Source organism: Dipodomys spectabilis, unplaced genomic scaffold, assembly GCF_019054845.1.
Source record: "Dipodomys spectabilis isolate Male_0828 unplaced genomic scaffold, ASM1905484v1 ptg000051l, whole genome shotgun sequence".
Lineage (NCBI taxonomy): Eukaryota > Metazoa > Chordata > Mammalia > Rodentia > Heteromyidae > Dipodomys > Dipodomys spectabilis.
In genome coordinates, this window is record NW_024870728.1 from 4,977,355 (window position 1) to 4,997,380 (window position 20,026).

Sequence of the window (20,026 nt, forward strand, 5' to 3'; positions counted from 1 at the left end):
GGGAGAGAATATGGAAGTATAGTCTAGCATGTCAAGTACTGTGCATGGCCAAGTCAGTATTCAAGCCTTAAATGAAACAAGATAAATCAATTTCCCCTCTCTTTGTTCTCCTGTTGATATCTCTCATCTGGTTGTCATACCTGATCACTCAGTCAGGTAGCATTAGCCAAACCTCCCATATATTTTAGATGGGATGGGATAAATCCAATATAGTGTACAAGACTGGAATTTTAAAGAAAAGTGTGTGTGTGTGTGTGTGTGTGTGTGTGTGTGCGTGCATGCATACACACAAAGAGCCTGAAATGAAATCCTTGTTATTCAGAATAATTGCGAACCTTGGAATTGTAATACCACTCCCCACAAAAATATATACGTGGAAGAAAAATGTATACGTGTTTCTATTCTTTATTAAGTAATTCCAAATAAGGAATGAGTATCAATAATAAGGAAAAATAGTTTGTGCTAATTGGATATGCTCGTTTTTACTTTTTGTAAGGTATGCATACTGGTAAAGGAATATTTTAAAGAAGCCCATCTCAAATCCAGCCTCTCCTCCAACCCCTCCACCCCAGTTTTTATCTGCCTACATGTGCTAATTTGCCTCACAGCAACCACAGGTTTTTATTTCTGCTGGCCTTCCTTCAACCTATCATAACATAAAATGATCATTAGTTCCCGTCATAATCCTCATAAGTTAACATCCTGCCCTATTGGACTCTGGACTACTTTCTGAAATTCATTTTTCACAAGTGCTAAACTTTAACCAGAGCATGGGCATAAAAGTCAGGAGAGAGCCATGAAAACCCAGCCACTTGGATGAGGTTTCTAGTTGAACAGGGCTGACCATGACGTGCTGCGAGGGCTGGACATCCTGCAATGGCTTCTCCCTGCTGGTGCTGCTTCTGCTGGGGGTTGTTCTCAATGCAATCCCTCTGGGGATCAGCTTGGTCGAGAAAGACCAAGCTTTCCAAAACCCCATCTCTTGCTATGAGTGGTGGTTCCCGGGGATCATCGGAGCAGGATTAATGGTGAGTAATCATCTTCTCACTTGGTTTGTAGACCGGCCTGTTTTGTCTCTCAGCCATGAGGTCAGCTAGGTCTCCCTCCATCTTTTCCTCCAGTCAGAAACAATGGTACAGTACTGATTCATGCTGCTCATCAGCAGTAGGAGCTGCAGGTGAGATTTTATGGGATTTGCACTGTACAAAGTATTGGCTAGGGAACTTAGGAAAAATAGAAAATAACTGACAAAAGTAGGTTGGATTGTTATATATCAAATTTCTTTTCCCCACGGGTAGGCTAGTGATTCTAATAATCATAGTTTTGTGTTAAGGATCATTGTCTTTCTCAAGTTTTTCTTTTGGATGTGGTGCTGGGGATTCAACCCAAACCCTCATACATACTAAGCACGTGCTCTATCACCAGCTACACAGCCCGGCCCCACAGACAATGATCTATTCCTCAGCTTCCCTTTGCCTCTACCAATCTCTAAGTGTTTATGGGAAACCCAGGAGGAATGGGAAGCTGCTCAGTAGGCCTGAAAAGCCTCCCCATGCCTGATTACTGTCCTGGACAGCAGCATTGTGAGGCAAAAATGTGGCCTAGCCTTCCGATGCATGGTGTTCATCTGTGACTGACAGACTGAAACTCTGGGAGTTTTTCCTCCAGGACTTTTTGATTTGGATATTATACAAATCCTGGGTCACTATGGAGTTTAAGAGTTGGCGGTCCTTCACAGGTCTACTTCTGCTGAAATCTGCAGCAGAGCAGTTCAACACAGAATGTCCGAACACAGGCAGCCTAGACACTTGCAGTAATTAGTAGAGAGACATTTTCCTGGGAGCTGTGATGCAGTAGGCTTGGCAGAACCCAGTGTATTCCACCATAAAACAGGGGGCCTAGTTAGTATCCAATGTGTGTGTGTGTGTGTGTGTGTGTGTGTGTGTGTGTGTGTGTGTGTGAGAAAGAGAGAGAGAGAGAGAGAGAAGGAGAGAGAGAAGAGAGTAAGACAGAGAGCGACAGAGATGCATGCTCCTTCAAGAGGCCTACTTAGTACCCAATGTGGTGTGTGTGTGTGTGTGTGAGAGAGAGAGAGAGAGAGAGAGCGAGAGAGAGATAGAAAGAGATAGAGAGAGGCAGAGAGAGAAATGGAAACAGATACAGAGAGGGAAGCAAACACTGACAGCATCAGTATTTTAGAGATGCTGAAACACAGAAATAACTTCTACAGAAAGTCAGGACCTATATACAAAAGAAAAATTCAATACATAGCCTTCTAATTTAATTACTGCTTTTTACGATGATTATTTTTGTTTGCTTTCTTTGGGTTACTAAGTCAGAACCTTGCTATGTAGCAAAACTGGAGATTCTCCTTGCTCAGCTTCCAGAGAGCTGGTGCTAGCACTATTCCTGGTTTAAATCATAATTTCTAAGGATGATTAATTACTGCCATTAGTATTGTCCTCAGAAATAGATTAAAAAAACATTTTTAGATGTGGGCATGGTGGTACATGCCTGTAGTGCCAACTCTCAGAAGGCTGGGACAGGAGGATTACAAGTTTGGAGCTACCTGGGCTACATAGTGAGACTCTGTCTCAGCAATCACAAACAAAACTAAAATGCAAACAAAACCAGCCCCATTCCCCACACTGCTAGGCCACCCTACCTCTTCCCTCTGGCTGGCACTGTGGATTGGGGGCCTCCCTGGCATCAGAAAGCCATGGAAGAAAACATTCTCTAAAGGTCAAGGGGCACTGGCTTCCTCCTCCTTCACCATCATGAGCATCGATGCACCTGGTGTAGGTAGAGACAGCTAAAGAGACAGATTCTGGGACATTATAGACTTCTTTAAACTTCCAGGACAGCGTTCATCCAGGCTGGCAGAGAGAACACACTGCTCCATCCGGGGCAGTTAACCCTCACACCCACCTCTTCCCCTGTGGAAGGCGGCACTTCTCAGCAGCGCGAACCTCCCTGGCATCTGAAGTAAGGGAAGGCCAGGAGATGCTGGCTCAGTACCACAGAGCAATGACAATGTCCACAAGGTTCCTAACCGCCAGAATGAACAGAATCCATTTAGCAAAACCCTGGTGGCGTTAGACAAATACGGTTATTGACAAAAACCCCACCATGAATTCAAAAGGTGTTTTCTTCCTAATCTTAAAGAAGCCCGGGGTATGATTCTTACAGGAAGAGAAGAGACAAAGGCTCAGACAGACACCCAGGAGCACAAACTTTCTATTATTGACAGGCTTCTGGGTGCCAGCTACTGGGTTCATACATTACAGTGCTAGCTCTTTTTGAACTGCATGATAATCTGGGCGCGTATCATCTTTACAGATCAGCAAATGGAAAACTGAGAATGTAAACAAGGTTGCACAGCAAGTGTGAAACCCAGTTCCAGATTTATCTGACTCCTAAGCTCGTAAAGGACCAGAATCCTCAACACCTGTCTCAGGTCCACAGAAGGGATAGATAAAACCATAAAATTAACTGACCAGGAAACTGAATGACATTCCGGTCATACATACTCGTGAAGCAGTTTCAGAGAAGCCAGACTTCCTTGTTTCACAGTTGCATCTACTTTAGTGTCCTCAATAAATATTAACCAAAGGTTCCAGAGCATCACACCACACTTCCTCTCACTATAACTGACTTCATTTAAAGGATCAATCTCATTGAAATGTCTGATGCACTTTATAGGCTGAAATTCTATTTCCACCAGTAAACAGATGGGTAGGAGAAGGGCTCAGGATACAGGTGGATTTTCATGACCCTTGGATCTATCTGAACTATGGATGTGTTTTCCAAGGGGAACTTATGTCTTTGACAACATCTATAAAATATTGACTAGCTCAAGATGACCAACCTCTCCGCATACTTGTAAATATGCAAAGAAGTTCATAAAGGAGAAATCACTGCCTGTAATTAGCACTTTGGTCGTAGCTCTTGAAATCTTTTGGAGACTGCTGTAACATTTCCTATCAGCACTGCTTTAGAAATAGGGAACCTTGTACAAGAGCTAATAATCCAAACTCTGAAGTTTGTTTTTTTTTTTGGTTATTGATTACTTCATGGAATACATTTATTTTATGGTTTTATGACTTACCCTAAACAAGGAAAACCTCTTTATCTTTGAAACAATGACTAAGTAAAATGTTGTGAAATTAATTATCTGTAACTTAGTATCTACTGGGGAAAAAAATCAATACAACTGTTACTTAGTCAAGAATTAACAGAAATATTAAAAAATCTTTCCTTGAAAAACACACAGAGCAATCAGTTTATTTTATGTGAAACCAACTGCAAGCATAATATTTACCATAGGATTTTTTTTTATTGATTTCACTTGCTACATAATGGCAATTTATCAAAGTCAGTTATTAAAGTCTTAACAGAAAATAAGTGGTTGAAAGCTAAACAGATAGGAACCATCATACATAGAAGCACTTGCAAAAAATCCACATCTTATTAATTTTTAAAATGTTGGGGGAGTCAGTCATGGGCTTGAACTCAGAGTCTTGCTCATGCTAGGCAGGTACACCACCACTGGGCCCACACCCCCACAATTTTTCCACCTTAGTTATTTTGGGGGTAAGGTCTCATGTTCTTGCCCAGGGTAGCCTCATACTGTACCTTCTAAGTAGGGATTAAAGATGCACACCACCAAACCCAAATTGTTGGTTGAAATAGGGTCTTACTAATTTTTGTTGCCCTGTTTGAACTAGAATTGACATCCTCTGATCTCTACCTCCTGAGTATGTTTTTTTTTTGTTTTCTTCTATTTATGGTGAGCTATGGCTCCATGTGTTGCTCTCTTGTTCAACAGGAGTTTCAACAGGCTGGTTCTGTCAGAGTTTTTAATGGTCTATAGCTCCTCTGTACTGCCTTGTAAAATTGTATAATTTCTAAAACAAGATGAAATACAGGTTTCTGGGGAAAAAATGACCAATATTTCCTTCATAAGAACAAAAGATTAGATGGGCTCCAGTGGCTCCCATCTGTAATCCTTGCTACTCAGGAGGCTGAGATCTGAGGGTCGTGATTGAAAGCCAGCCTAGACTCTTCTCTCCAATAAACCACCAGAAAAACCAGAAGTGGCACTGTTGTTCAAGTGGCAGATGCTTGCCTTGAGCTGAAGAGCTGAGGTACAGCACCCAGGCCCAGAGTTCAACCAACAAAAAAAAGAAAAAAGAAAAAAGAGCAAAAGACTAGCAAGACTTTTAATTTTTCTTAAAACCCATGCACTTAAATATATTTAAGAATCAAAGTGAAAGAGTATCCTCTTAATTATTCACTCAGGAAGGAAATTATGTGGAAGACGTATAGTTAAGTCACACATGTGTGTGTGCACGCACACATGCATGCATCTCCACCCCCATATATATATATATATATATATATATATATATATATATATATATATATATATATATATATACATATACACACAATTTCACATTTTAATGTCCAACCATTTGGGTTCCTTCAGTTTCCAAGGCACTGAATGGCATAATGATCCAAACACAATGAGTTATCATTACCCACAATGTATGGCATAATAAAGATACCATGATGATATCATGACATCTAACCTTGATGTCATGATGTCAACTGGACAGCAAATCATACAAGTTGTTATTACTTTACAAAACAGCTCTGCAAAGGAATCATGTGAATACATCTATAACATATCTGAGATGAATTAATCCTCAAACAAGGTAGCAGAATGTCATTTACACAAATAAAAAAATGGAATGGTCCATCCATATAAGTTATAATTTAACTCCCTATATAGAGGAAGATTTTAGACTTTGCAAGCCAATCTCTTCCACAACTACTCAACTCTACTGCTTGTACATAGAAGTCATCATGAACAATATGTAAATGACCACACAAGGGAGTGTATCCATAAAACCTAATTTGCAAAAGAGGTGGTGGGTTAAAATTTGTCATTGCATGTTCGGAACCACTTGTGCTATAAACCCAGGCTGCAGTATAGTTTATGGGTCCAGTAGAAGACATTGTGTGTGTGAATGTGGACATTTGTTTGGGGACTAAAATTTCCTTTCCCCTTTCCCTTTTCTTTGGGCCTTGGATGGGCAGCCATCTGTACATGTGACCTTTAACTGGCCGCATGTTCGAGACGAGGTAGAAGCAATGTTGAGTAACAGGGAGTCAGCCAATGTGCAAATGGTGTGAAGTTCATTAAGAAAGCTGACTGGTCTGAGGCATGAATTTTGAGCCTGCTCTAAAAGAACAAAGGTGGGTATGGCCTTGGAAAGAGTCAGTGAGAAGACCAGGAGATGGGCAAGGAAGCAGTGGCCAGAAGGCAGAGAATGAATGCACTTTCTGTAGGACGAGGCAAGGAATTTAAGATGCTATCCCTGTGGAGCTGGTCCAGCACCTGGCTTTGGTGGTCTACATACCTAAGCTTCTGAGTTTCCATCTTGCACTTTTAGGCAACCTGTTGTGCCTCGGTTTCCCCACTGATAAAATACACTTAAAGTAATACCCATATTACTAGATTATGAAGATGGTGTTATGTGCCAGGAAGAGTCAGACCTCAGATGTTGAGAAACAAGAGCAAGGGAAGGAAGTACTCCAGGGCAGCTAGGCTGAGATGGAAATGCAAGGAAGAAACTTCCATGCCACCCTTCAATGACACAAAATTCTTAGAAAGAATCTCTATAAAAATAGCATAATGAAAACCTGTCTGAAAAGGAGGAAAGGATTAGGGGACCATAACACAGAGGAGGTGAATTTGTTCAACATATATATATATATGAAATTATCACCATGAAGCCCTCTTGTACTATCCTAATGTGAAAAGAGTTCTCTGGTCATAGCTGTTGACTAAATATTTAAAACTTGAAACCCAAGTCCTGAGGATGTGGCGTTGCTCTCTCACAGCTTTCTTTAGCAATGTGTGTAAGACTTGTGAACAGCAGTGTAAAGTAAGATCATTACGGGCACAGAAAAGAGAAAGTGGAACCCAAAATAATTCCCAAATGTAGGTTTGGAGAGTCTGGCATGATGCTAGAGACTCTGAGAGAAGAAAGGGAGAGAAGCGAGAGGAAGGGGTGTAGAATTATTCATTGCTAACTCCCAGGCAAACAAAACCATCGGTTTCTTTCTTGGAGGCTTGCCAGACTGACTCATAGGATTGTGGGAAGTTGGGTAAGTGCCTGCAGGTTGCAGAAACAAGAGAGAGAGAGGAAAAAAGGGGGTAGCGGAGGAAGAGAAGAGCGAATTGGGGATGATGCCAAATATTTCTTCCAAAATAATGCATAAATAAACCGTGCTAACCTATTTAAAGTGTAAATCTCTCTGCAGATCATCGCAAAGTAGGAGTGTAGACAGCAGATTTCATAACTGCTATCTTGCCTCTCCCCAGCTCTTAATCATTATGGCTTGAAATTGGATCACAGAGTTCAGGAGAACATGGCCCAATCTCCTCTTTGGTTCTGGGGAGCCTTGATTTCCCACCCCGGGTGGTAAATGGAGGGTTGGAGATGACTGCTTCTTTTTCATCTGATGTGAAATAATAATACTCCTCTTTCCTGTAATGCGATTTCCAGGCTGTTCCGGCAACAATCATGTCCTTGTCAGCAAGAAAACGAGGGTGCTGCAACAATAAGACCGGGGTGAGTGCCTGGCGGGGGCTGAAGCACACGTGCATTCGCTTGGGAAGCACCAGGGCATTAGCGCTTACTGACATCTCAGCACAGCCACCCAGGCACCTGCATCAGCACCCCAACAGGGCCCCATCCTCAGAAACAGCGGCGGGGGGTGGGGTCGGGGGATGGTTCTATCATAAGTATGGAAAGCCAGAAGCTATTTTTCTTTTCTCATAAAAATTTCACTTTGGAGCCAGCCTTTAAAGTCTTTTTTTCCATCTCTAGCTCAGCTCGAAATTAGAAAAATGAGATTATGTTCCGCCCAGAGCTGCAGTCGACCTCATCAGATTTTCATACTTAAAGACTTGGTAGTTTGGTGGTATGATTTCAACACTTAGGGAAGACATAGGTTTATTCAGTTCTTTGCGTATGAAAGATCGGTTTCCTGGAATCTGGATGATAATTAAATGTAGCAAGATAGACACCAAATTTTCATTTAATAGCCATTCACTATGTATACAGTTGAAACTAAATTCAAAGCAAATAAGTATATATGAATCTAAGTGTCACTCTGCTCAGAATGCTTAGAAACAGTCTATTCATATTATTTCACCCTCTCAAAACTCTCAAATGAGAAATAGTAAAGGCTGAGATTTGTTGACCAAGAAACTGATAGTCACAAAATTCCAGTAAAGCAAATTCCAGTGAAGCAAGTGTGGTTTTCCAAGCCCATGAGACTCATGGTCTTTGCACTACCTCTGCCACTAGTAATTCTTTTAAATAAGACTGGGGGTCTTCTGATAGATCCTGACACACAATGCATGATTATCAGAGCTTGGCATAGTTAATGGTTTTATTTTTATTATTTATTTAGCCAGTCCTGGGGCTTGATCTCAGGGCCCGGGCGCACTGTCCCTGAACTTCTTTTTGCTCAAAATTAGAGCTCTACCACTTGAGCCACATCGCCACTTCTGGTTTTTTCTGTGTATGTGGTACTGAGGAATTGAACCTATATGGCTTCATGCATGGTAGGCAAGCACTCTACCACTAAGCTACCTTCCCAGCCCAGTTAATGGTTTTAAAAATGGCTCTATTGAGAACATCATCAAGGAAGATTCAAAATCTGGTCTTGCTAGATAGCACCCTGATATTCCAAGAGCTTCCATCTATTACAGGAGATCCACATTTAAACATGAAGGAAGGGGTGACGTTGCCTGCAAAGGAATGTACTCATTACCTGACTTGTGAAATGGTAACCCCTCTGTACATCACCTTAGTAATAATAAAAGGTTTTTTGTCTTTTTTAAATTCCCTGTTACTTTCAGTATTCATTTGGAATGACAATAGTTGCAGTATTTCTTGTCTGATTTTATTCCTGATACATTGTATATATTCAATAAATACCAGTTTTCAGTTTCTCCTGTCACTTGTCTGCACAAACCATAAGAATTTGGAGTTTGACTTTGCGTCACTTGTATACTATATTAGTGACATTCTTGAGAAACCCCCTGGCATTCCTCTGAATCCTAGAATGCAAAAATATCACCCCCACCCCCACAATTTATGGTACACTTTGGTATACAAGTGATCAGCTTTTCAATGGTCATAAGTTCTACTTCTTTGAGGACACAGCCAGGTGGTGTTATCCAAGTCACTTAAAGCAAAATAATTTCATGCTGTAAGATCTCCTGACAGGCTTCAAGAATAGTGTGTAATATTGCCAATGCTCTGCTATTAATAGTGTTACTTAAACTGTAATTGTCAAGAAATGGGTGGATCACAATTGACTTATTTGATTAAAGTATGAAACCTGGTTAACAGCTTCTTTGTTCACTGGCTGGCAGCTAGAGGTTCCTGTCATACCTGATATCAGTCAAGTCTAGATAAGACGGCAGCCTCATAAAAGGAACCTAGACTTGGAGTTGTAGGACAGGAAAGGGTCACTGAGGCTTGTCCCCTGTTTTTACCGCTCCTTGCTTCCTTCTTTTTTCCTTGTTCTTGATTCAGAAACAACCACACCACTGGTGTTTCCTAGAAATCCCAACTAGTTCACCTACCTCCCTTGAGCTAGTTTTCTCTTTCTGTAAAACTAACAACAGCATTGATTAGGAGGGTCCAGATGATTAAAGGAGCTATTATATGCAAGGTTTAATGTCCTTTAACACACCTGTTGAGAAGCCACTTTGCCCAGTCATTAAAAGATAGCTGGCCGGGCACTGGTAGCTCATGCCTGTAATCCTAGCTACTCAGGAGGCTCTGAGGTTTGGGCTTCAAAGCCAGCCCAGACAGAAAAATCCCTGAGACTCTTATTTCCAATTAATCACAGAAAAAGCTGGAAGTGGCACTGTAGCTCAAGTAATAGAGTGCTAGCCTTGAGCAAAAATGGAGCTCAGGGGCAGGGCCCAGGCCCAGAGTTCAAGACCAAGGGCCAGCCCCCCCCCCGCCCCCCACCCCCCGCCTCCAAAAAAATGGCTGAGGAGCACAGCTTACAAATTTACAAATGCTCTGGGGGCTACAATATTTTTCCATCACAGGAGAATGTATTCTCTTGATTGATTTCTGCTAATTTCAAAGTGACTATCATCATCACTAATAACCACTGAAGCAATCTAGAACTTTGAGAGGAAAATAAAAGACACATGCATATTAACTTTTATTTCCTATGCCAAATTCTATGCTTTTTTCTTCTGTTTTAATGATTCTGACTCATTAATTATTATTATTTTGTTGGTCGTGGGGCTTGAACTCTGGGCTTGGGTGCTGTCCCTGCTCTTCAGCTCAAGGAGAGCACTTTATTGCTTGAGCCACAGCATCACTTCTAGTTTTCTAGTGGTTTATTGGAGATAAGAGTCTCATGGACTTTCCTGCCCGGGCTGGCTTTGAACCGTGATCCTCACATCTTAGCCTCCTGAGTAGCTAGGATGACAGGCGTGAGCCACCAGCACCTAGCTTCATGAATTGTATTTAAAAAAGGCTTCCAATCTTTCTCTCCATTGCAATAGTTCCCAACTGTGGGCAGCTTTAGCCCCAGGAGGACCAAATTCAGATGGAGCCCAGGCAGCCAAGAGTACAGATATCAAACATAGGTGCTTCAGATCTAGTCGAGGTTAGGAATCAGGCCTTCATGACCAGACAAAGTGAATACAGCTCAGGATTATGTGATGAGGTTTCCAAAGACAGTTGGCAAGTCCAAGCGTATTAAGCGTGACAAAATGCCTATGCTACACACGTTGAATCCAACTATAGCCTAAGGTCCAGGATCAGTGGCTGGGGATTCAACACTACGGACTGCTGAGACTTGAAACACACTGAGAACATGAAATGATGTGGGCAAATGGCTGTTTTATTTTCCAGATGTTTCTTTCATCACTCTTAAATGCCATCACAGTCATCGGTGCTGGGTATTGTGTGATGGTATCCCTGCAGGCTCTCGCAGAAGGCCCTCTCATTTGTAACTCCCAAGGCAACCATACAGCTACTTGTGAGTTTTCACTGAAAAACTTAAGGTAATAGTCCACTTAACCCACCTTTTACCAAGGTAACACTGACCATAACACTGATGCACAAACAATGTGCATCTTTCTTTGAGTTAATTACTGGATGGACATTCTTATCAATTCAGGATGTTATCTCAGCAGGCAGTGTCGTGAGGAAACAAAGGAATTGCTGTATTCAGAATGCTGTAGGAATGATCTTATCTGGCTGATCTCAGATAGCATAGAGCTATCTTTTAAAAATCCTTGGTAATGTGGTGTGTATGTGTAGAAAAAAAATTCTGGAAATATATACCTCAAACCTTAATGTTGGAGAGTGGTAATGGGGAATGACCTAGAGAAGTGAAAGGAACATTATGTTTTACATGTTTCTGAGCTACTTAAATTTGTAAACCATAAGTCACATTACCTTCACAATGAAAAAAATCAATAAAAACACAGCAAAATAAAATGCAGAGCCTTTCCTGCAGGCCCTAAATCAGGTATTCAACCAAGGACTCATTGCCACAAATGGGATAAGAAATTAAGATGTACAGTAAGACTTAATATTGGCAATTACATATAAAGGCTCACTTAAAGATGTTACCATGCCTAAATCCAGGCATAATTTGCAAAAACTAGAAGACAATCAAATTTATGAGCTACCTGTATAGGATACTGAGTTTAGACAGGTATAGTTACATACAAAGTATTTTCCCTTTTGATCTTGTACATTTAAGAAAAAAATCCACACAAAATTTGTATAGCACAATTACTGTGAATCAAATAGAACCAATGAAATTCTTTCCAACAGATCTGAAGAGGAAAAGAAAGAGATTTCAGCAACAGATGCTGTCCACATTGAATCCTATGGGGATGGCAATAGCTTGCCAGGGTACCAGGCGGGCTGTAGCTCTCAGCCATTGCCAGGCTAGGTGGGCAAGGCTAGGGAATGGCTATCGAGTGACCCTGTGCTTACGAACAACTCCATAGAGCAACCTCAGATTCTGCACACTGCAAATACTGTTGCTCTCCTACGTCCAAAGTCAGCTGTTGAAATCCAGCAAGGCAAACTTCCTAATATTCCATCTTACTTTATGATAATAAACTGAAGGTGGGACAAATAATCATCTTGAGATAGATATGTTGGGCTAAGAGCATCGCATTTACCATAGCCTTCTTAGAACAAATATCCGTCTTTTTTTTTTTTTTAATTGTGAAAATACTGTACAGAGGGGTTACAATTACATGGGCAGGATGAGTACATTTCTTATCAAGCATTGTAGCCTCCTCCTTTGTTTCCCCTTCCCATCCCTTCCCATCCTCCCCCCGCCCCCCACCAAAGTTGTAAAGTTCATTTCATTTTAATCAGACTTACCTGGAATGTCTTATGAGTACAACCATCCATCTGGATTAAGAGCAGATGTAACATAGCAGCTCTGCAGGAGAGAGTGTGGCACCTTTATTTGGTCTCAGGTCTTTGGCAAGTAGAAGCATTTATCAAGTTAAGCATAGGTTGATCCATGTAACATTGGCCATACTCCATTTTTTGGCCCAATAAAACAGCCATTCCATTACCTCGCCTCCAGGGGGAAGGTGTTCTACAGAAGTTTACATAGAGAATGCCTATCAAATACTGTGATATGTAGACCATAAAAGTTTTATGGCAATTAGAGTTTAAAACTGTGCTCAGAAAACCTGATCTTAGCTATAATTTCTGAATACAGTATGTCAAAAGAATATTTTTATTATATGTGCACTTTTTCTGGGCACAGTATCTATCTCTTTCTCTTTTCTTTCAGTGACTTTCATCCAGAATCTTTCGATCTACAGTGGTTCTTCAATGGTTCTTGCGTAGCTCCCATGAGTATCAAAAGCCCCACCGCCGAAGACATTGCCAAAGACTGGGGAATCCCGAGCTCCAACTCAGAAGAAGACAGATACAGGATCTTCCACTTCTCAGTATTCATAGGTCTACTGGTGGTTGGAATTCTTGAAGTCCTCTTTGGGCTCAGTCAGATACTCATTGGTTTCCTTGGCTGTCTGTTTGGTGTTTCTAGGCCAAGGAGTCATATTGTGTAGTTGAGTGGTAATAAAACAGAAGTGTCAGCATTTTGAATAATTTGAGAATTACATTTCAAATGCATGCCCTTTTGAAGTTCAATAATGGAACATACAAAAGCTGTTGGAGTTGTATGAATGTAAAAAGTTGCTTTCAGAGTTATTTTCCTTCCACATGGAAAGCATGTAAATGCACAAAACCTCCATGTGGAAAGGAAAATATCATCAGGGGTTGACTTTGGAAAGAGGTGGGAGTGTAAATTTCAGTTTTGTATTTTTCTGTCCTGTTACTCACTTCCTAGAGGGGACCTCTAGGGAGGTCCAGGAAGAGGGAGAATGGGATAGCACACGTCACCTTAGAGGTCAAAGTAACATAAGAATATGTGGTCCTGGGAGGAGCTGACCCCTACCTGTAATCCTAACTATTCAGGAGGATTCAGATGGAAAGGCCCAGGCAGAAAAGTACGTTGAGACTTCTGCAAAATAACCATCAAAAAAGCAGGGCTGGAGGCATGGGGTAAGTGGTAGTGTGCCAGGCAAGTTCTTGGGAGGCCCTCAGTCCATGTCCCAGGATCAGAAAAAGTGTGTGTGTGTGTAATGTACTGAGTGTAATAAAGCTTTTAGTTTAGCTCTCAAATTTTCAGTAAGACAATAGTACAGGAATAAAAGAGGTAGGATTGGTTGTTAGAATTGCGATTAAGAGAACAGTTTTGTATTTCAACCATGTCAACCCTATTGGGATGACTAAGGGCAACCTGCTCATAAATTGGGTTAAATGATTAAAATTATTATTATTTTTTTTTTGGTCGGTCGTGGGGCCTGAACTTTGGGCCTGGGCGCTGTCCCTCAGCTCTTCAGCTCAAGGCTAGTGCTCTACCACTTGGCCCACAGCACCACTTCTGGCTTTTTCTGCTTTCTGCTTGAGCCAGAACTCTATTTCAGGCTTTTGGGTGGTTAACTGAGACAGGCATCTCACAGTCTTTCCTGCTCAGGCTGGCTTAAAACCCTAATTCTCAGGTCTCAGCCTCCTGAGTAGTTAGGATTACAGGAGTAAGCCACCAGCACCTGGCATCATAATGTTTTTATGATTACATGTTTGTTTGTTTTTTTAAAGAAACATGAATTGATAGGTTTATAATGCCATGTTTTTAAATATATATATATATATATATAAACCAAGAAAAGGGAAGAGATTTAGGTGACACACGAAATTCATTAAACAGTGCTCTCACCTTCCCATGCTTATATTTTCACAATAATTTTTAAGTACTGCCAATCTTTCAAATGCTGTTTTCTTTAAAAGATTAACTGTATTTACCACATTAAGATGTTATAAAACATTTATGTTCTATAAAGCATGTTATAAAACCCCTTCATGAAACTACATAAAAATAAAAAAAATGTGTTAAAACAGACATAACTAAAAATCTACAATTTTACAAATGCTATTACTTCTGCTACTTTTCAGGGTTTTTTTTTTTTGTTGTTCATTAAGCTAAAATTTCTAACAGTCACTTAAATACCTCTAACAATCCAAAAAAAAATAACCAGTAACACTAAGAACTTGTAAGCTTTCTCTGGGACTATATGAAGGTACTTTATACACTCCTATAAATGTTTAATCACAAAGGCTTCCCTTAAATATCTCCTTCTTGAGAAGTCTTGCTTACATTTGATTCCAGCAAACCATGTCAGCACTCACCTAAGCTCCTTTCATAACTGACACATGTAGCATGTTTTTGTACTTCCATCACTACTGAATTTAAGGGAATAGGTCCGATCTTTCTCACCCATTTATCTATCGGTCCTTTCTCACTCTATCTCCCAACCCGCCTTACCTGCCTCATCTCTGCCCGGTCCTCTTCATCCTTCAGCACCAGAACCACTTGGTCCAAGTCTGTCCCTACCCATCTAATGGCAAGCAAGTGTCTCTTTCCCTCTCCTTTCTAGCATTTACCATAACATTTCCCTGTCTGCACCACCTTGTAAGCGCCAAGGTATGAGGATACGTTTCTTTTAAATCATTCTTGGTGTGTTCAGTTAGAACAACGCCATTCCAAGTATTCTGTTGGATGTGCTGCTTAAGTCTATCTTCAGTACCCAGCTTTCAGTGAAGGCTGTGTTTATTAAATAAACGCTAAACTGCTAGTTGCCATGCAGTGAAGACAGAGGTAAAAGGATGACAGCACACTGCACTTGAGTGAATGGTCCAAAGGTTAGCGATGGTGCTTACAATTTGTCCTCTCACTCTGGACAGCAGAGAAGTAACTGCAATACTCTGCAGAGGCAGGAAGAGACAGACATACATCTTTTATTTCAGGGGATAAAAGCACCATGAGATATAAGAGCTGGAAGGCTATGTCTTCACTCTTCAGTCTTATGGAAACAACTTCCATGAATAGTAAAAGCCAACAATCGGTGGTTATTATTATTTTTCTTTTCTTTATTTTCTGGGGTAGGGGGTGAGCCACGCCACCTCTGATCTGGTATCTAAGCTTATAGCTTGAGCAGGCCCCTTCCACAGCCAAGTACAGCACACACAGTCATCCGCAAAATTCAAGTGTTTCTTACCTCTCACTCTTGTCCTCAATCTTGGTGTGGAATCTGGTACGTGTGTGTGCATGCGCACGCGTACTGGTCCCGGGGCTTGAACTCAGGCTCAGGTGTTGTGCTCATGGCTGGTGCTCCCCAGTATCCTACGTCACTCTACCACTCCTCATTCCAGAATCTTTGTACTTTTATTTTCACTCTACCCACCATCTAAAACTCTCTCGTCTCCTCATCCCTCAGCTAAACTGCTTTTACAATTACCTCATTCTTTAATAAGCCCCTAGTGTGTCTGTTCCTTAAGAGCGGGGCTTGTGGCACATCTTGTACAATTACCATTTGTTCCTAGGTCAGTGCGTGTTCACAGAAGTCTTGACTTTTTGAGATAAAACATAGCTAAGAGTTGACGATGAGTATTTCTAAAGTAGAGACTAAAAACCAAAACCTCAACTTCAATGCCAAATACAATGAAAAAGCTAAAAAACCCTCATACATGAAAAAATGTACTTGGATAAAGCTATCACTCAAAATATAAACAACCTATAAATGCTTTACCAAGTATTTCTAGAAGAAAAATGTTCCTGAAAGTAGTTAACAATTAGTTTACTATTCCTAGTTGGGCATTATTTCAGCCCTGACTGTATCTTTTTGTTCCTCTGCTCCATGCACACTGAATCTTTTTCATTATTTATTGAAATCCAAAGTTCAGCTCAACTAGCTAAGAACTACTTCCTGATTATACTGACCACAACCAGATGTTAGTACCTAAACACTTTTATTTTTTTATTTATTTTTTTTCCTAAACACTTTTAAAAGCAGAGATGAACAACTTTTGGGGGGTAAATAAATGGCTGGATTTAAAGTTCAAGGCCCTTGAGAAGCAGACTCCTCTGGCACTCTGGCACTGAGTAAGGGGGCAGTCTTTTTGAGGTCTCAACTTCAGTCATGAGTCAGTGCCTGACCAGGGCAGGGAATTCTATCTTCCTACACACAACCCGTCAGGGAGAAAGTTCCAGCTTGCTAAACTTTGTTAAAAATCATTGAGGAAAAATGACTTTTGCACCAATCTCCCAGGATTCCTGCTTTTATTTCATGTTGGCTTTGGTGGATCCCTTCCACACCTGCTGAGCAAAAGTGGTAGTGTATTTTATCCATCCTTCTGACCATCTCTGTAGTCACAACTGTGAGGGTTACTCCCAGAAATCGCCTTGTGGCGCACATTAAGCTAGAACAAATATAGCAACTGCACCATTAAGGTATTAGTGAAAGTTAAAAGACTGTCATGGGCAAAAAAAAAAAAAGGCATTGTTACTAAATTTTTGGTCATCCTAAGTACAAAGAAGAATCTTCCTTCAAATATTTCTTTTTGGAGGAACAAGACAGAAGCAAAAACAGAAACATGAAATTACCTGTAAAGTGAGCCCGCTTTACCATGGACTTTGTAACACCACATAGTTCTGACTTAAAATTAAAATAACCATGGACATTTCAAAACCCAAAGTTTAAATACTCACCCCCACACCGTGTAGCTTGGCTGACCTGCAGAAGCTCAAGAATCTCCCATATAACTGACAGATGTGTTTAAATCACTGTGATGTTTCTTTGTTCTAAATTTGTAAAAACATGCCACCTAGAAGTGTCAGAGCCCCTACTAGCAAGGTAAAGTTCTGGAAATCCACCCAAGCCAAAAAGTGCATGTGATGAGCTTAAGGAATAAAGTAATAGTTTTAAAGTTATGGAAAGGCACCATGTCTCTATAGTGGAAGTTGGAAAAACTTCATTACGAAACAATGAAACAAGCAGCCACAGTATTCAAGATAAAGAGCTTGGAATAAGATACAATTTGTAGTGAGCAGTGTTAATGTGGTATGTTAGTGTGAGACCTGTCTAAAGAATTTCCTTAATTTTTTTCCCCCCAACCGCCTTGGCAGAAAGGTAACTGAAGATATATAGAAAGTATGGCACCTAAGTGAATTCTGTTTTTTTACAATGTCAACAGAAACATAATTTTTAAGAGTTAAAGACACCTAGGGCTTGGTTTCATTGGTATTTCTCATGACATCCTATACAAGCAGGTTAATACCACAGTGGAAAAGGTGAAACACAACTCAAGGGTTTTCACTGTGACCCCTTTCTGGAAATAGTCATTTAAAAACCACTTACAATGCAGCCAGTGCCCATTCCTTCCAGGATCCAGATCTGAAAGGAGCTAGTGGCTCTTGTGGTTCCCAGTCATCTGGTGCACTCCCTGCCTGAGAGGCAGATGCAGAGAAAGTAACATGCCAGGAAGCTCTTAGCCTATGAAATAAATCTTTCCGCACACAAACATTGCTTTGGTTGACAGTTTATTAAATACACTACATTTGTACCTTATTCTGTACTTTTTATTGTTCACACATGGACTTGGTATAAACGTACTTTATAGAAAATTATCTGCAAAACTAAAATGAAAATAAGAACACATACTGCACAGGTAAACTGCTGAATTATTAGGAATTATTTTAATATGTACAGGTGATCATGTAGTAGTGGGTCATTTTTGTTAAGACAGGAACTAGACCATGACTTGTAGCATGTTAATGCTGAAATGTCGATGCAACCATGTCTGCTAACAAGACTACTGCTCAATAGTATCTAAGGAAGAGGACAGTCATTGTTTTGCTTTCACAGACTTTTCTAAATCCATTCTGTATGCACTCTCTCTGCCTCTCACAGAATGAGTTGTATAGAATGATGAAGCAAAAAAATCAATTTCTTTTTTTTAAAAAAGAAAACAAACTAGAGCCTATTTACAAAACATGCAAAAGGAGAATTTCACACCGGTGTCTCTGCAGAACTGGTCTAAAGTGAATACAGTTGAGTAACAGAATACACCTTTACTTCTACAAATTATAGGTTCTTCCCCCCCTATTTTCTGGGAGAAATACATTTTCAGGGCATGGACTATAAAACGGCATACAATGCAAAGACAGAAACAAGGAAGTTTGCAAATCCTTTTATATTTCCAGCTGTTGAAACAATATATTTGAATGCTGCAGTTACCTCTAGCGGCGAAACCAGAGCCAGCTATTAAGCAGCCAGAATGCTACGGTAATTGAATACATAACCATCTCTCTTTTTGCACGCTCTTTGTTCTCCTCTTCTAGAAGTTGTAGGCGTCTATTTAGTTTGATTATCTAAGTGCAAAACACAAAATGCAAAAGAGAAGCTTTAATGCATGTGGCAACTGAACTCTTAAAAAAGTGGCATAAAAATCTGTCAAAAGAGTAACTACAAACATGGTTTCACTGGGAGCAAAATAAACACAACCATCAACAGAAAAAAAGTTACTCATCTGGGCTGGGAAGGCGGCTCAGTGGTAGAGCGCTTACCTTGCATGCATGAGGCCCTGGGTTTGATTCCTCAGCACCACATAAGCAAAAAAAGAAAAAAGCCAGAAGTGGCGCTGTGGCTCAAGTGGTAGAACGCTAGCATTGAGCTGAAGAGCTGAGGGACAGCGCCAGGCCCAGAGTTCAGGCCCCAGGACCGGACCCTCCCCCCCCCCCCAAAAAAATTACTCATCTGACAGGTAAGTTCACTTAACTACTCTTGTCCACTCCCTTTCTCAGAATTTCTGAGTGATTGGTTGTGAGGGAAGGACACTGGTGCCCACCATAGGCTGTTCTGATATAAAAGGTGCAGTAGACATTTAGGCGGCCTTGCCTAAAGAAAGAATATGGGATTCCTCCTCCATGAGCTTCTGGTCTCCCAGCATCAGATGCTCACATTTCCTTGTGGCTATTTACCTTCTCTGTCCACCTCTGAGAGTTGCTGAGTTGGCCCAGCAATGAATCCACTGTGTGGCCCCTGTCATATACCACCCAGACCCTTCAATGTTGCTGGGTGACAGCACACCCTCAGCTGACGGTCCTCCCATGGGCAGCCCTAGGCAGAGCAGCTGCTGGGTTTAATGTCACATCCCTCACTGATCGCCACTCAAAAAACAAAAACAACAACTTTATTTCATCCCATTTCCCTCTTCAAGTATTTGACTTACACAATGACAACACTAAACATGCTTTCTTTGTGTGCGTACGTCTGTGTGACTCTAGAAGGAAGCTTGCAAATCCTTTATATTTCTTGCTGTTAAAAAATATGTTTATGAAATTGTAATGTCAAGAAAAGACTAACCACAGAATGCATGAAATCTACATGGAGAGACAACTATGCAAATTTAAAACAGGGACTTCCAAATGGAGGCATCAAAGAGAGTAGCAAAGTTCCTAAAGTGACAGTTTCCGAGCCAAACCAGCCATGGTTTGTTAACATGTCAAGATTCTTTGCTAG

The 20,026-nt window shown here is 40.8% G+C and overlaps 2 protein-coding genes across 12 annotated transcripts in view; one reads left to right on the top strand and one right to left on the bottom strand.

Annotated features, from left to right (window-relative positions):
- The first annotated feature begins 845 nt into the window (after positions 1-845).
- Tm4sf20 (transmembrane 4 L six family member 20) lies at positions 846-13,276 on the top strand. The gene is made up of 4 exons (XM_042679357.1): positions 846-1,028; positions 7,581-7,646; positions 10,974-11,125; positions 12,895-13,276. The coding sequence occupies exons 1-4, from the start codon at positions 846-848 to the stop codon at positions 13,172-13,174; spliced, it is 681 nt and encodes a 226-aa protein (XP_042535291.1). The 3' UTR covers positions 13,175-13,276.
- A 4,752-nt stretch (positions 13,277-18,028) lies between these two features.
- The window catches only part of Mff (mitochondrial fission factor), a 30,919-nt gene continuing 28,921 nt past the window's right edge, over positions 18,029-20,026 (bottom strand). For all 11 annotated transcript variants that reach the window (XM_042679036.1, XM_042679035.1, XM_042679028.1 and 8 more), the window contains one exon: positions 18,029-18,876. In XM_042679036.1, coding sequence (XP_042534970.1) covers positions 18,745-18,876 — 132 coding nt within the window. In that variant the 3' untranslated portion in view covers positions 18,029-18,744. The remainder of the gene's footprint in view (positions 18,877-20,026) is intronic.

Excerpts from the sequence above, each read along its gene's own strand:
- Tm4sf20 (XM_042679357.1), top strand. The coding sequence starts at position 846 with ATGACGTGCTGCGAGGGCTGGACATCCTGCAATGGCTTCTCCCTGCTG. Across the intron at positions 1,029-7,580 it reads TCATCGGAGCAGGATTAATG|GCTGTTCCGGCAACAATCAT; the intron begins GTGAGTAATCAT and ends TGCGATTTCCAG. Across the intron at positions 7,647-10,973 it reads GCTGCAACAATAAGACCGGG|ATGTTTCTTTCATCACTCTT; the intron begins GTGAGTGCCTGG and ends TTTATTTTCCAG.